Below are 15,904 nucleotides of genomic sequence, written 5' to 3' on the forward strand. Positions count from 1 at the left end.
GATAATAAATATGAAAAAAAAATATATTAACAACTTCAAAAGATAACCTTAAAACTGTTAAAACTGTGATACGTATGCCTATAATGTCGGTGTAACACAACAGTTGAGATTTCAGTATTTTCGCAGTTTTCGTGGCTGTCGGTTCGTTAAGTAACAGCACTTGCGTGTTGATCAAATACTTTTCTATGCGGATCCTTTAAAAAAAAAAAAATGTCAATACTTTGGTTGCAAATAAATTAAAATTTTCAAAATTGAAATCAATCCCCTTGCTCGGGCCAACATAGAATAATGTCTATGTAACGCAGAATAATCATACACAATATTATTATGGCAATGCTTCCACCCAGAAAAACGAAGAGCATATCCTCTGAGAGTATTTCTAAACAGACGACGACTCCTCTTCAGATTCTTTTGCAAATGGGCTTTCCTCCTAACCGAGCGTGAGTTGAATAGATGATAATGTAATAAGTGTCTATGTGGCGATAGATGATAGAAATTGTGTAGAACGTATCCGGCTAATCACTGTGTACCTAAAATTGTATTTTCTGGGTTTAGAGAAAAAGCGTTGGCCGCCACTGGAAATCGAGGAGTACAATTAGCCGCAGACTGGCTCTTGGCACACGTCAATGATACAACGTTAGACTCTAGTAGTTTCAGAGAGTATATTCTGTATGCTTGTCCAAGTGGATCTTTTATGGAAGAACTCGAAACGTTTTGGAATAAATCGGCTAGCATTTGCGGTCGAAACGGGGCTCATAACTTTTTACCACACATCACATTGGTTTCGTTTTTTCAAGTACGAAATTTCTCTAAATACCCGTATCATAAAAATACAGTTGTTTATCACCTGTACTATACGAAAAAATTTATTTTTGTTTTGTAACATGAATATTTATTGTAGTTCACTTTTCACAGGTGCCTGATGAATTTGCCGATGTGTTAGTGACTTTATTGAAGAATGTTATAGATAAACTGATACAGGAAATGACAACCAATAGTTTTCATTTGGAATCGTATGCATCTTCCAATTTTATGGGATTCTTTCTCGGCGACCAAGGCTCGAGCATATTAAAAAAAATAGCCATATTGTTCGCTGAACGTGTGACAGAACTTGGTAAATTTTTAAGATTACATTTTTCATTTTCACATTGTTATAAATAATAACTCGGTTAATTAAATAACTAACCGAGTAAAAGTGATTGGAAACTAATGGTGGAACTTTATTTTCAGTCAAAGTACAAGTAGATCCCCATATCAAGTCTTTGCATCTTACCCTAGCTTACCAATTTGATATCAACCAAAAAGATACATTAAAATCACTTATCAAATCTACAATCGACACTTCTGTTCCGTGTTTGTGGGAAGTGAAATTATATTCCCGAGAATCGAGAGCAGTTAATAAACAGGTTAAAACACTACATTAATAAGACATTTTAAAACTGTATTGTTCTAAATGCCATAGTTCTAAACCGATTACTATATTACAGGTGTACAAGGTTATATTTGCACATATTCCTCAAGTTACAGATGAATTGGAATTAAGAATCGGGGACTACATTTATGTTTCAAAAGAATCTGTTGAAAACTCTGTTGACGGATGGGCAGAAGGAACCTCTTGGTTAACCGGTAATAAAATAATTGTGTTTCAAATGTACGGTGTAAGCAGTGTTGCAATTTCAGAGGCTCCTACATACAATACAAATTCTATAATTTTAAACAACTGTTATTCAATTGATCATATTGAACAAAAATCTCTTAAAAACAATAAACATAATAAAAATGTATCCTATTTTAACATCACTACCTTCAATGACAAGTTTTAAGATTTTGAGTATATCCAGCGCCCTCTGTAATTGAGACACTGACTAACTGTTACACAACGTGTTCACTACTTGTTTGTAAAAACGGTTATAAGATCTCATTCCCGAATAAATAATATAGTTGTGTAAATTATTTATTCTTAATTTAAGGTTGTACTGGTTTTTTTCCTCTGTGCTACACTGAACGAACGGCCGAATCTGACACTTGGACATTGCACTGGTAATACTGATTAAAAAATAAATAAATTTTAAAAAAACATTCTCAATTTTTGTATTTTTGCAGCTCACTTCCTTTGGACAATAGTTATCATCAAACTACAAATATCTCCAACGTCTGTGTGACTGATGGAAAAGTAGTCGACAAACACAGTGCTGGCCATGACTCGGTCGATTTTATCTTGCATTTAGATTCGTCTAAAGGTCCCAAGCCTCGTAAAATATATATTTGTCGTCACGGTGAGCGAGTGGATTTTACTTTTGGAACATGGGTGCCGTATAGTTTTGATTCTGATGGGAAATACGTTAGAAAAGATTTAAACATGCCTCCTAATGTTCCTCAACGACGAGATTTTCCAAATTCTTTTCAAACTGACTGTCCTCTTACTTGTGTTGGTGAACATCAAGCCAAACTCACAGGGTGGGGTATGAAAGCGGCTCATTTGACTAAAGCTATTAAGCACGTCTACTGTTCGCCGTCGTTACGTTGTGTTCAAACATGTCATAATATTCTTGCTGGTATGTTGAAATGAATTGTTTATGGAAATTTAACTGATAATATTTTGAAATGTGTACTAATATCAAATACCTCAGGTTTAGATATTGAAAAACACGTGATGATTTGTGTGGAACCTGGTTTATTTGAATGGTTGGGCTGGTATAATCGGTCCGGACTTCCCGATTGGATGACCAATGAAGAACTTATAGCAGCTGGTTACAATATCAACTCAAAGTATTCACCCTTAGTACCACTGCCTTTGCTATTAGAAAATGTGTCGGAAACTGTCGAACAATATTACATGAGATGCGATGAAGTCGTACAAGCATTTATAAAATCTACTGAAAATAAAGGTAAGCTATAATTGATGAGATAAAATTTTTTATTTCCTAATATATTCATGTTAACATTGATTGTTTTCAACAGGAGGTGATATGTTATTAGTTGCTCACGCTTGTTCTTTGGATTCACTATCAAGACCGCTACTTCACAAAGCGCCACGTTCTAAGCAAAACTTCATAAAAATGGTTAAACACATTCCGTATTGTGGGTTAGTTGCTTTGACGACAGACGGTATTAACAACTGGTCATTTGTAGAACCTCCTGTACCTCCGTTAACCAATTCTATTAATAAAAGATTTAATTGGAATATTTTAAGTACAGATTTTGATGAATCTCCTAGTTAAATTGCCATCACTGCAAATAGATGAAAATCTGACATATCATTCGAGTAGTTACTAAATGTTCATTAGCTTATCATTGTTATTTGTTTTTTTTTATATATTTATGTATATATAGTTTAGACATTAGAGTATAATTATTTAATTATGTACGGGTTATACTCACTCACTAACAACCCTCTCCAGATAGTGAATCCTTTAATAAACCTCCCTAGGAGGGGCCAGCAATGGCCCAACATGGACTGCCGAAGCTGTTTCCAAACTTGTTTTACTTAGTTTAAAATGTAGTATTAATTATTTTGACTTAGATTGATTATTTATTATTGTTAAAGGCAATTATATGCAAACCGGATAAACCAGTTTTGTTGTTATTAGAAGATTTGTTTTAACACTAGTATATATTTTGTAAATATTGAATGTAGATAATAGAAAGTATATTTTACTATTTAATGAGCCTAAACTTGTAAAATAATATAATGATTTATACTGTTAGTTAATTTTATGTGAACTTTTGTATTCAACGTTGTATTAAAATGTTGATACTATACAACACTAAAGTATGCATCAATTTTGTTTTTTGTGTCCGTGATAATATTGTTAGTTTTATTATTCAAGTTTAATAACATGTTTAATATTATTTTTTATTTATTACTATTTTATATTTTCCAAACTTTTATAAATACTTAATAGATGGGAAATTATTTTAATAATTACATATTGCCACCAACACTATTTATGTCGTATAAAAAATTAATCTCGCTTACACCACCCGACTGATATAACGACTGTTGACGTTATAAATAATCATTGTGATATTCGATAGTTCTTAACTTATTTGTAATATAAATTAATTATTTATTCGGAAACATTTTCTATGAAACTTTTTATAATCCTATTGACATTAAACATGTACGACATGCATTCAATATTTAAAAAAAAAAATTAATATTAATTACTAGTTAACTTGCCAAGTATTATAACAAAATAATATTATGTATTCAACGTTCCTATAGATAATGATCATTATTGTATAATATTGTAATTACATTTCAAACGAGGCCTTTGCAATTTACTTTAAGGAAACAAAAATGTAGACAATGTAGTTTAAGTATTTAGTTTGAGTTACACTTAATGTATAGTTTATTACGAAATATGTTACAATTATTTATGTTGTTTTCAAACAAATTAATAAAACTACTTTTTACACATGTCTATAGTTAATTATGGTGCAGAGAAGCTATTAGTTTTACACTAAGTTTTATTTATAAATTTTAAACGTTCACACACTTAATTTTTGACAGTATCTGCACAATACTAATTACTCATTGGTACCAATTTAAATAAGTCTTTTATACTAATGTATTAATGTAACAATAAGATAATAACAGTAATATATACATTTAGTAACATTTTAATGTTTAAAAAAATAAAAAATGCTTATCAGCTTGTTTGGAGCAAAATCTTAAAAAAGTAAATTGTCTTGTGGTGGAGAGAATTTTTAAATATTATTAACGGTTTTAGCTGAATTCTAAGGAACGAAAAAAACAAATTAAATCCTAAGTATGCCGACATCGAAGAATAAATTGTTGGCAATTTTGACTGGTCGCCAGTTTTGAATAATTATAAGAGTTCTTCCAAAAGATATTACAAATTTTTATCTTATCAGTGTGACCAACCTCGACACATCAAAATATAAAATCACATTCTATCAGTCTGCCAATTCTAGAATGCATTAGTTTTAGATGTATAGTTTTTGACACAATAAAGTAAATTAAGTAAACCAAATGTATTTTTTCTAAAACTGTTCTCGTAGACACGTTAACTCTCTCTGATTTGTATCTGTATATTGTATTAAGTGATATTATATAAATATAATGCGTTCAAATGAAGGATGTTTAACATATTGAATACTCTTTTTGTTTGGGTATACATTATACAATGATGTGGTGTTCGATATAAATTTTATTATAAAGTCCAGACACCGTTATCATTATTTATAATATGCAGAGTATAATGCAGTAAATAGTTATAGATTCTACAAATAAACAATAAATTAGCCTTATAGTAAGTTTAACCCCTAACAATACCCCCTATTGCTTAATAACTATAAATATTTATACTATAAATAATGTCTTGATAATAATTGAATAGTTTTATAACATAATCTATATTTTTGATAGAGACAGTGATAACGATATTGAATGGCCACAGCCTAAATATTATATTATTACCGACTGAAATAATAGATGGACATGGACATCAATGCTGTTCAAATTGTTGATGCAAATGATCACAATTACAATAGAGTAGAGGATGAAATTGCTGTTCCTGAGCACCTAATCGAACACAACTACTACATTCCAAGTAATTATCAGAAAATTGTATCTTAGAAGTCGCTCCTTTTAGTTTTGCAATGTGAATTAAAGCGTACTTCTTCTTATATTTGTTCGTAACATATCTTATTGTTAATACAATATACTTTTAAATTATCTAATACATTATGTATTTAATTAGATGTAGTGCAAGACAATTCAGATTCTGAAGACGGATTTGATAAAGGTAATTAATAACTATATGCAAAAAAAAAAAGAGAATGACATATTTTTTATCATCTAAATTGTAATTAACTATTCGAACGTTGTGTTATATGGTGAAAAATTAATTATAATGATAATGTAAACACTTCGTGGTTATGAAATTTTGATCAAAATATTTAAATTTGGCTTACAATATTAATAATAACATATAAACTTGATTTTAGTTCTGATTGCTGATGGCATGCTTACGGACGAAGATGATGAAGATCAACCGGCTATCGGTAATAAATATTTAGTGGAAATAATACGTTAACTTTATAATTATTTGTAAATCTATTATTTTTTTAGAAATTCAAAGACCAGTTACATACAAAAAACTACCCGGAGTACACAACAAGTCCGATGTATACATAGACAACTTGCACTATAAATACTATAAAAAAAGTGTATACCGCAACAAAATGTTAGTATACAAACATCACAAAATATTGTAAATGTTTATTAAAAGCTTTACCTTTTTGATTAGGTATTTGGTTTGCGAAAAGCAACGTAACAAAAAGGCTGATGATTACTGTCCTGCCAAGGCTACAATTAAGCTTGACGACGCAAACAACCGCATTGAGCTTCAACGTGACGGACACAATCACCTTCCAATGCAGCAAAACTTGGAAGTGCCATTTGTAAGACCAGATACTTACAGAAAACTACCCGGAGTGCACAACAAGTCCGATGTATACATAGACAATTTGCACTATAAATACTATAAAAAAAGTGTATACCGCAACAAAATGTAAGTATATAACATAACAAAATTCTAAATGTTTATTAAAAGCTCTACCTTTTTGTTTAGGTATTTGGTTTGCGAAAAGCAACGTAACAAGAAGGCTAATGATTACTGTCCTGCCAAGGCTACAATTACGCTTGACGATGCAAACAACCGCATTGAGCTTCAACATGATGGACACAATCACCTTCCAGTGCAGCGAAACTTAGAAGTGCCACGTTCTAAGCAAAACTTCATAAAAATGGTTAAACACATTCCGTATTGTGGGTTAGTTGCTTTGACGACAGACGGTATTAACAACTGGTCATTTGTAGAACCTCCTGTACCTCCGTTAACCAATTCTATTAATAAAAGATTTAATTGGAATATTTTAAGTACAGATTTTGATGAATCTCCTAGTTAAATTGCCATCACTGCAAATAGATGAAAATCTGACATATCATTCGAGTAGTTACTAAATGTTCATTAGCTTATTATTGTTGTTTGTTTATTTTTTTTTATATATATATAGTTAGGATATTAGAGTATAACTATATAATTATGTTATATGCTTACACCACCCGACTGATATAACGACTGTTGACGTTATAAATAATCATTGTGATATTCGATAGTTCTTAACTTATTTGTAATATAAATTAATTATTTATTCGGAAACATTTTCTATGAAACTTTTTATAATCCTATTGACATTAAACATGTACGACATGCATTCAATATTTAAAAAAAAAAATTAATATTAATTACTAGTTAACTTGCCAAGTATTATAACAAAATAATATTATGTATTCAACGTTCCTATAGATAATGATCATTATTGTATAATATTGTAATTACATTTCAAACGAGGCCTTTGCAATTTACTTTAAGGAAACAAAAATGTAGACAATGTAGTTTAAGTATTTAGTTTGAGTTACACTTAATGTATAGTTTATTACGAAATATGTTACAATTATTTATGTTGTTTTCAAACAAATTAATAAAACTACGTTTTACACATGTCTATAGTTAATTATGGTGCAGAGAAGCTATTAGTTTTACACTAAGTTTTATTTATAAATTATAAATGTTCACACACTTAATTTTCGACAGTACCTGCACAATACTAATTACTCATTGGCAACAATTCAAATATGTTTAAAAAATTAAAATATGCTTATCGGCTTGTTTAGAGCAAAATCTTAAAAATGTAAATTGTGTCTATGTAGTGAAGAGAATTTGTAAATATTATAAACAGTTTTAGCTGAATTCAAAGGAATGAAAAAAAAACAAATTTAATCCTAAGTATGCCGACATCGAAGAATAGTTTGTTGGCAATTTTGACTGGGTGATAACCAGTTTTGAATAATTGCCTAAGTTTAGAAAGGGGGTGGAATGTTGTGATATTTTTGTGTACAAAAACAATTTTCAAAAAGTAACTACATAGTTGTAATTATTTTCTGAGCAATAATGAGTCGTATATGTGTGTAATGGACATCGCCTCAAAGATGTCCGGTAACTTTAGGGCTTAGATCATATAACACTAAACAGAATGTAAATATGATCTACACAGTAAACGTGTAATTTACAAAAAAATAAGTAACTCGATAGTCAATATAGCAGTCTATTTATGTGTAACGTTGGTAATCTAGGTCTTAGGTGTTGTGATTTGTATGTGAAATTTAAACTTTCAGTTCTGTGCATGGCAGATGCATAGACAAGTATACTAGATAGTAAGATGGCTCTACTCTGTATGAGATCAGAGCTGACTGGTGTTGCTGAATTATTCTTATTTTTCAACGTTGCCGTTTCATGGAGGAATAAATGAATGATAAATTTCATGGAGGAATAAATTACTGTCATTGTTACATTTTTCTTTATCAAAATACGACAACGTTGTAGAGAGATAATGGAAAGGATCCATGTCCGATGTTGGGTAATAATTTTTCAAAATAACATATGTTTCCCATGGACTGGACTGGAGTGTGTGATGTGATTTTAAACTTGGTCTGCTACGCGGTCTGTTGTATACAAAAAAAAATATAATATAAAGAGAATCATTGTCGTTGTTTTTGTCGCGATTAATCATTGCAATTGTTTTATACTACATCACACAATAGCGCATGTTGCATGGAAACAATTGGATTTATGAACGGCGCGCTGCAGCGATTGTTCCTCCCCTCGGTGTCCTTGTGTGTGCGGTTTTTGTGTTAAAACTTCTAAATGAACGAGGATAGCTCACAGTTCAACGGAAAACCACAACAGCATTCGCCAACGTCTTCTGTATATCAGTCAATAGTCCCCGATATTGATTTCGAGCAACCGTCTAGCGACAACCTGGACACCAAAGATAGGGAGAATCAACCGTTGCTGGGACGTATGGAGCAAACTCCGGGTTACAATTTATTTCCAGGTAAACAACAATTCAGTGTAAATCGTGTTTAAATTGTAAAAACTAATTGTTCGTTGTCGATAAACTCTATAAAAAAAAAAGAAACCGCAGAGAAAGAAAATAGATTGTCACTATAGATAAAAAATGTATTTGATCATAGGGGCAAACCTGTTCGCCATGCAGACGAGTTTCAGATTTATCCATTATTTACTGGTTTTAAGCCGACGATTCGGATTCTTTGCAGAGTCCAGCGGCATTGGTAAATCTGAAACTCGTCCGCATGATATTTCAATCCATGAAAGTTTCATCACATTCATAAACCTATTCATGTTTTGATAAGACACTATATTTCTGGAACGTAACTATTCAAAACTCAGAAATACATGCCTTTAACTTGCAAATTAAGTGTAGATTACACGCTGTAATATTGCCTTAACTTAGTATTGTTATGGTATAGATTTACCATAACAATTAACCTACCCATTTCTTAGTGGGTATATTTTTATATAATGTTATAATATGATCCATCCTCCAAGGCCATTTTCCTTTATCTTAATGCATTTTTTTTGCTATTAAATTTCACATTGAGAACTAAGTATAACTATCATTGATTGTTATCTACGTTTTTAATTATTTGAGAGAGCTGAACATTTTTTTTAAATCTTATTAATTTTACATTATTGATACAGCCACATGGTTGTAATAATATGTATATTACCTATAGATGAGTAATAATTGCCTATGTATCATTTGATGCTTTTTTTTTTATTTCTCTTTAGTTTTATTAGATTTTACTGTAAAATCCAGACATGCGAGTAATTATAGTGTTGCTAAATACTATATTACTATTGTCAATTTTCAGTTTATAAAATAGATACTTATTGACTCATAATGTTGATTTGGTTTGTGTGTTATACACGATCGATTCCCATAGTTTATGTTAACATTTTATTGTTATTTTAAATACAGATTAATAGGCCTATACTTGGAATTAATAGTTACAAATAATAAATTCATTAATTATGAGTCATCAAACTAAAAAATAAAAATCATGGTACCCTAACACAACACCAAAGTTATACCTACTTATTTTATCTTAAATAATTTTCAGCATTTACAACGTGTATCTTACAAATTTTAGTATACATTTTTAATATTGAGATAAATTGATAGTAATAAAATATATATATATATTATAAATTGCCAATTAGGTTTATATTGTATTATCATCAAAGGTTAGGAGGTTTGGTATCAAAGGTTAAAAATCACATATTCTGTAGAGTTTTCAAATAAAAAAATAATATCCAGTTGGGTAATAACTACTATCTTATAGGTATTTATTTTAGATAACACAAAAGATAAACTCGTATATTATGTTTTTACCGTATTAATGATACTAGATTCGTGACAGAAAATAAACAAAAAATTAACGCCACGCCTCTAGCTTTTGATAGCTATTTGTATTGACGCGTCAATAATACTAAAGTGGGAAGTTAATATAAAAAAAAAAAAAAACAATAGCTGCTTTAACACTAAAATAACTCATTAATCATTTATCTATATAGTCGTGAGCTATTGTGTGTAGATTTCAATACACAATTCTAGTTACCTGTTTAAAAATTGTTTAGCATTTTTAGAACATGTAAATTGTAAATCACTTTTATTACACCATCACAATTGCAATGTACGACAACATTGACAGCACGTCTGATATAATTAGTTACGACAATACAGTGAATAATGGTAAATACTTAGAATTTGTTCTCCAGATCGGTTCCAAATCTATATAAGTATGGTGAATGTGTATTACCTACTACTACTTTTTCTTTAAAAATATTGTTATTTATCATTATCTTAATTATTATTATTATTATTTTAAGAACATCTTATGTATGTAGCCTAGTATTGAAAAGTATGCTGTGTCCGTCCCTGGAAACCTAAGATTATTAGACAGTCCGCTTGTTTTTTATATCAAATAAAATTGCTATGTATACGTATTTATATTTGGGACATACTATTAATTATGGATATTTATTGCAAACTTTTTCCCTTAAAAATAGTATTCTATTTGTTGTTTGTTAAACTTTAGTTTACCGATTAAACATTTTGTTTTCTTAGATGACCCAGCCTTCAGTGTGGTCATCAAACAAGCCGAGATCGCTATTGACAATAGCGTGTTCCCAGAACGAATTTATCAAGGATCCAGCGGTAGTTACTTTGTTAAAGATGCAAGTTGCGTAAGTATTTTTTTTTTTGTAAATCTGTATACTTTATTATTTTATGCTAGTAACTTAATTGATTACCTTATTGTAGATAGTGTTTTATAAAAAAGATTAAATGTTTCAGAAAATTATCGGAGTTTTCAAACCTAAAGACGAAGAACCGTATGGTTTATTAAATCCCAAATGGACAAAATGGTTACATAAAAACTGTTGCCCGTGTTGTTTTGGCCGTTCGTGCTTAATACCAAATCAAGGCTATTTGTCTGAAGCTGGTGCCAGTTTAGTTTCTACTAAATTGGGTTTGAATATTGTGCCAAAGACTAAGGTAGCCAAGCTGGTTAGTGAAACATTTAATTATGGCCGAATTGATAGAGAGAAGACTAGAGTGAAACATGCAATTAATGATCACTTTCCAAAATTAGGACGACGATTCCATAGGCTTGGCCTTAGACCCAAAGTATGTATAAAATTCATAAAGATACCAGTGAACGGAACCTGTCCAAAATGAACTTTGAAGTAGCCTGAAAATTGTATAAGATGAAATTTGTATACCTTACTTGTTTCATTTTAAAGTTAAAAACTTTATCTTTGACAATATTTTTATAATAGCTTAATTATTTATATCCAAGTGCAACATATAAATACATATGGGACATCCTATTAAAAGATGGACAATTACTGCGCTTAGTATGGAATTTTCTTTTAGTTTCTTGTATGTAATTCCGTTTTAGACAGGTTTCACTGTATCGTATATTTTAATTACTAACTTATTGGAAATCCCGAATATTTTTATAAAACGACAGCTTTACTTAACTGACATAAAGATAAATACCTAATCATTAAATGATGGGTCGAATTGCTTTAAAAAAGTAAGGTCTATCTAATATCTTGTTTGTATACGTATAAATGAAAATAGATTACTTTCACATTTTTACATCAAAGATAACTATACTAAGAATAATAATAAAGATTGTACAGCTACAAGTTACATTCCAAGAAGACATTTTTGAAGTTTAATTGTGTATTACATATGAAGTTTGTTTACTGTTTACAATAATTTATTTATATATTTTATTAAATTTTTGTTTGTGTGTATAAATTATCATCCACAATGTAATATGTGTGTGTTACTACTTTAGATAGGGTCTTTTCAATTGTTCATGGAGGGTTACAAAGATGCTGAATACTGGTTAAGAAGATTAGAATTGGCTCCGTTACCTTTAAATCTGCAATCACGTTTTCAAATTCAATTTGAAAAGCTAGTTGTCTTAGATTATATCATTCGTAATACCGATAGAGGTAATGACAACTGGCTAATTAGGTATGACCAACCAAGTGTAAATTCAAGCCCCAATGCAAGTCTAACCAACTCAACAATAAGCGAAAACTCATCGGTAAGTTGACATGTATAATATATGTATACATATACCAGGTGATTCTTTTAACGACTCTCTTTTCTCTTAAAACAACTGATACTTTGCATTTTTTTCTTTATGCAAACTCTTTTGCTTATGCTATATTACAATATTAGAAAATATTCAAATTTTGTATCTTTTTGAGCATTGGGTTGTTAAAAGGATGAATCACATGGTATAAAAAAGTTGGCAGTTTTTGTTAATTTAGTTATTATTGTATTGTTTGTAATGATTTATTAAATTTCAACATGATTTTAGGAATGGAATGTTATACAAGAGCCAGATATAAAAATAGCCGCTATCGACAATGGTTTAGCATTTCCATTCAAACATCCCGACTCTTGGCGTGCTTACCCTTATCATTGGGCGTGGCTTCCACAAGCGAAAATTCCATTTAGTAAGGAAACCAAAGAGCTCGTTCTACCTTTTTTGTCCGATATGAATTTTGTACAAGATTTATGCGACGATCTCTATACACTTTTCAAGGTAAAATTCAATCATACAATACAAAAAAAAAATATATATATATATATATGAATATAAATTTAATTATATTGTTATTATATTATAGATGGATAAGGGATTTGATAGGCACATGTTTGAAAAGCAGATGAGTGTAATGCGTGGACAAATTTTAAACTTAACGCAAGCTTTGAAAGACGGTAAAAGTCCTGTACAACTCGTCCAGATGCCAGCTGTTATTGTTGAACGGTAAAAAATTAAGAAATATATTATAGTTTAGCTGAATACAATTTTTTTCAAATAACAGTACTCTTCCATTGTCCAAATATATTTTCTTTTTTCTTTACCTTTCTATAATTTGAATGTAATATTTACTATATTATATGATCATTTATTTCCGATATCTTATAACCTTAACAATCAATGTTTCGACTAAAAACAATTATGGATCAGTTTTGTAATACTACTAACCTAACTCTGGAGTGATTGAAGATTATAAGTTAGATTTATTGAACTTGAACAATAATAATTTTAAAAAAAACTTATGTTTCTATATCCAACAATCCAAATTTTATTCGATTTCAATTCTGTGTTGTGCCTTTATTCGATTAAATTCTTCAATTGAAAACTTTTTATCGATAATAAAAAGTGTGTGTGTGTGTGTGTGTGTACTATTTATGCTATTAAAAATGATAATTGATTTTTTTTTTGTTTTTAGATCTAAAGGACATGTAGGAACGACTTCCAAGTTTCGTTCGTTCAGTGATACTTTTACGCAACGGTTTCAAAATAAGAGCCCATTTTTCTCCTGGTGTTAATTACCCGTTTTATATATTTTTTAAATATAAAAACATAAGGGCTTACGCTTTCATTATGTTTACTGATTTTAAGTTTGTCTTTTATTATTGTTGCCAGTTTATAATTTCGTCTTAATTGTATGTTTTTTGTTTTAAAACATTCTGGTCATCACTATATTATTTAAAGGAAAAATGTAATTAATATTAATTTTTTTTTTTTTACTATAATCATAATCATAAATCATTTCAGTGCATTTCATTGTTGATTATTATGTCAAAATTAAGATATGATATTGAGACAATTTGATTTACGCGTCTAGTCCTAAGTTAATACTATCCTATGTGTTTTTTTTTCTCCTCATTACTATGTTGGTCAAATGTTATGTTGTTTGATACAAAGAAGGCTGTGGATATGAAAATTACTGAGTATAAAAATAATTTTAAAAAAAAAATGATAAATGCGGAAAACAGGGATGCAACTCGTAACTATTTTTGAATGTAACTATTTTTTTATATTGTATAAATAATTACTAAAGATTGTATTTTAAACTGAATTGGTAGAATACTTAATAGACATTGTTATAAAATATGTATTAATTGAATATTGTTCAACCGCATATTTAATTTATTCTCACAAGAAACAACAAAATTTGAATAATTTGATACAAACAAAAACTCCAATTCAGTTTTTAATACAGTCATATTAGGTTATACTCATAATATATAATTATTTCCCTAATGTGTACTTGTAATTTATTATTGTTTCTTTCATTCCACTTTTAATTTATACATTAATCATTATTGTTATTTTTATTAAATTAAATGAGTTATATTTTGAATATTAATTTTTTTATTTATTGTTTTTCTTCAATCTAACATTCCAGTTTCCACTTATTATCCTAAACAGGATTTTTTGTTCAGTTGTAAATAAGTATGTTTTTATTAGTCTTTCATAATGGGATAGTTTATTTTCAATATTATACTAATAGTGTTATCTGAAGCACACTTCTAACAAATCACATCAAGCAAATTAAGTATAATTATTGCTCTCATATTAAATTTTGAATTTTATTTCACATCAGTTATCACACCTAGAAAAGTCAAGTCAAGTATTGTTCCATATAAATGAAAAAAATATACATCCTTTACTTATTTTAATGTTTCAAATTTAAGCATTTAAAATCATATGTTTGGCTACAATTTTAGAACTATTAAAGCAAACTTCATTTTCACGTCAACCACATAAAAATCGTTATAAAGGCAAAAAATTGTGTCTTTCAATAATAGTAAAATTTTGATTTTTAGTTTTAATAATTAAAAAATATTTTGGGTTTTTTTGGATGTAATAAAACAAGGAAGTCTGTTTTGATAAAATATTTTAATGTACAAAACATAATGTAAAAATAAAAAATACTTGATTGCTCTATGACGAACTACAAAGTAATACATATTAGAAGATGTGTATTTTTTTTTGTTAATTATATGAGCAAGGGAAATTTCGCTTTTACCAGCAATACTTGAGGAGTAAAAACGCATATTTTTTAAAATAATATAATTTAAAATTTAATTTGTTTTTGTACATTTTATAATAAAATCTAAGCGTGACCAGTAAAATGTATTCTAGTTACATTACTTGATCGCATTTAGAATAAAAACGCATCCCTTTTTTTATTGACAATAACAAAAAAAATGTATACATTTTATTTAAAACAACTATATATGTAGTTTTTAGTTTTTCGACTGCTTATAATTAAACAAAATAGGGTTTCGCGTTCGGCCTTGATGCACACAATTTTCTCGAGACCATTTAAACTTTTGATAAAATATATTGTTTAAACCTACCTAATAACATATTGTGATATAATTAAATTATTATTTTTTTAATAGTTTTACCGTTGACGGCGTGTTTCTGTTTTTTTTTGCCATTGACACCAAAAGTAGGTTACTAGAAAAAAAAAATACCGAGTAAACAATTTAAATTTGTTCATAGCGAAAAAAAACAATTTTCAATAATCAAAACAATAATGTTACAACTTGGAAGTAAAAAATTGCTTACTGAATTTAAAATTATAACGTTTTGTATTATAATAATTTACTCTGT

At 29.1% G+C, this 15,904-nt stretch overlaps 3 protein-coding genes across 5 annotated transcripts; all 3 read left to right on the top strand.

Moving 5' to 3' along the window:
* The first annotated feature begins 84 nt into the window (after positions 1-84).
* On the top strand, positions 85-4,278 carry LOC126840005 (protein UBASH3A homolog). Its single transcript, XM_050575488.1, has 9 exons — positions 85-440; positions 556-796; positions 916-1,114; positions 1,231-1,406; positions 1,488-1,626; positions 1,971-2,040; positions 2,104-2,555; positions 2,631-2,888; positions 2,962-4,278. The coding sequence occupies exons 1-9, from the start codon at positions 328-330 to the stop codon at positions 3,219-3,221; spliced, it is 1,908 nt and encodes a 635-aa protein (XP_050431445.1). The 5' UTR covers positions 85-327; the 3' UTR covers positions 3,222-4,278.
* A 743-nt stretch (positions 4,279-5,021) lies between these two features.
* On the top strand, positions 5,022-7,416 carry LOC126843422 (uncharacterized). Of its 2 annotated transcripts, XM_050580967.1 has the most exons (7): positions 5,023-5,279; positions 5,396-5,579; positions 5,730-5,774; positions 5,977-6,033; positions 6,101-6,215; positions 6,279-6,542; positions 6,603-7,415. In XM_050580967.1, the coding sequence occupies exons 2-7, from the start codon at positions 5,462-5,464 to the stop codon at positions 6,937-6,939; spliced, it is 936 nt and encodes a 311-aa protein (XP_050436924.1). In that variant the 5' UTR covers positions 5,023-5,279; positions 5,396-5,461; the 3' UTR covers positions 6,940-7,415. The 2 variants fall into 2 exon arrangements, with proteins under 2 accessions (XP_050436931.1, XP_050436924.1); XM_050580974.1 differs by lacking the exon at positions 6,279-6,542 and having other exon boundaries at positions 5,022-5,279; positions 6,603-7,416.
* A 1,043-nt stretch (positions 7,417-8,459) lies between these two features.
* LOC126844159 (phosphatidylinositol 4-kinase type 2-beta) lies at positions 8,460-14,515 on the top strand. Of its 2 annotated transcripts, none has more exons than XM_050582067.1 (7): positions 8,460-8,928; positions 11,026-11,144; positions 11,254-11,586; positions 12,269-12,523; positions 12,803-13,030; positions 13,116-13,255; positions 13,725-14,510. In XM_050582067.1, exons 1-7 carry the CDS (start codon positions 8,739-8,741, stop codon positions 13,822-13,824), a joined length of 1,365 nt encoding a protein of 454 aa, XP_050438024.1. In that variant the 5' UTR covers positions 8,460-8,738; the 3' UTR covers positions 13,825-14,510. The 2 variants fall into 2 exon arrangements, with proteins under 2 accessions (XP_050438024.1, XP_050438033.1); XM_050582076.1 differs by lacking the exon at positions 8,460-8,928 and adding an exon at positions 10,453-10,650 and having other exon boundaries at positions 13,725-14,515.
* Positions 14,516-15,904: the final 1,389 nt, after the last annotated feature.

Source organism: Adelges cooleyi, unplaced genomic scaffold (genome assembly GCF_023614345.1).
Source record: "Adelges cooleyi isolate 19-005CV unplaced genomic scaffold, UGA_ACOO_1.1 ACOO_flye_CR_arks_rails_tigmint_CR_PRNA_108, whole genome shotgun sequence".
NCBI lineage: Eukaryota > Metazoa > Arthropoda > Insecta > Hemiptera > Adelgidae > Adelges > Adelges cooleyi.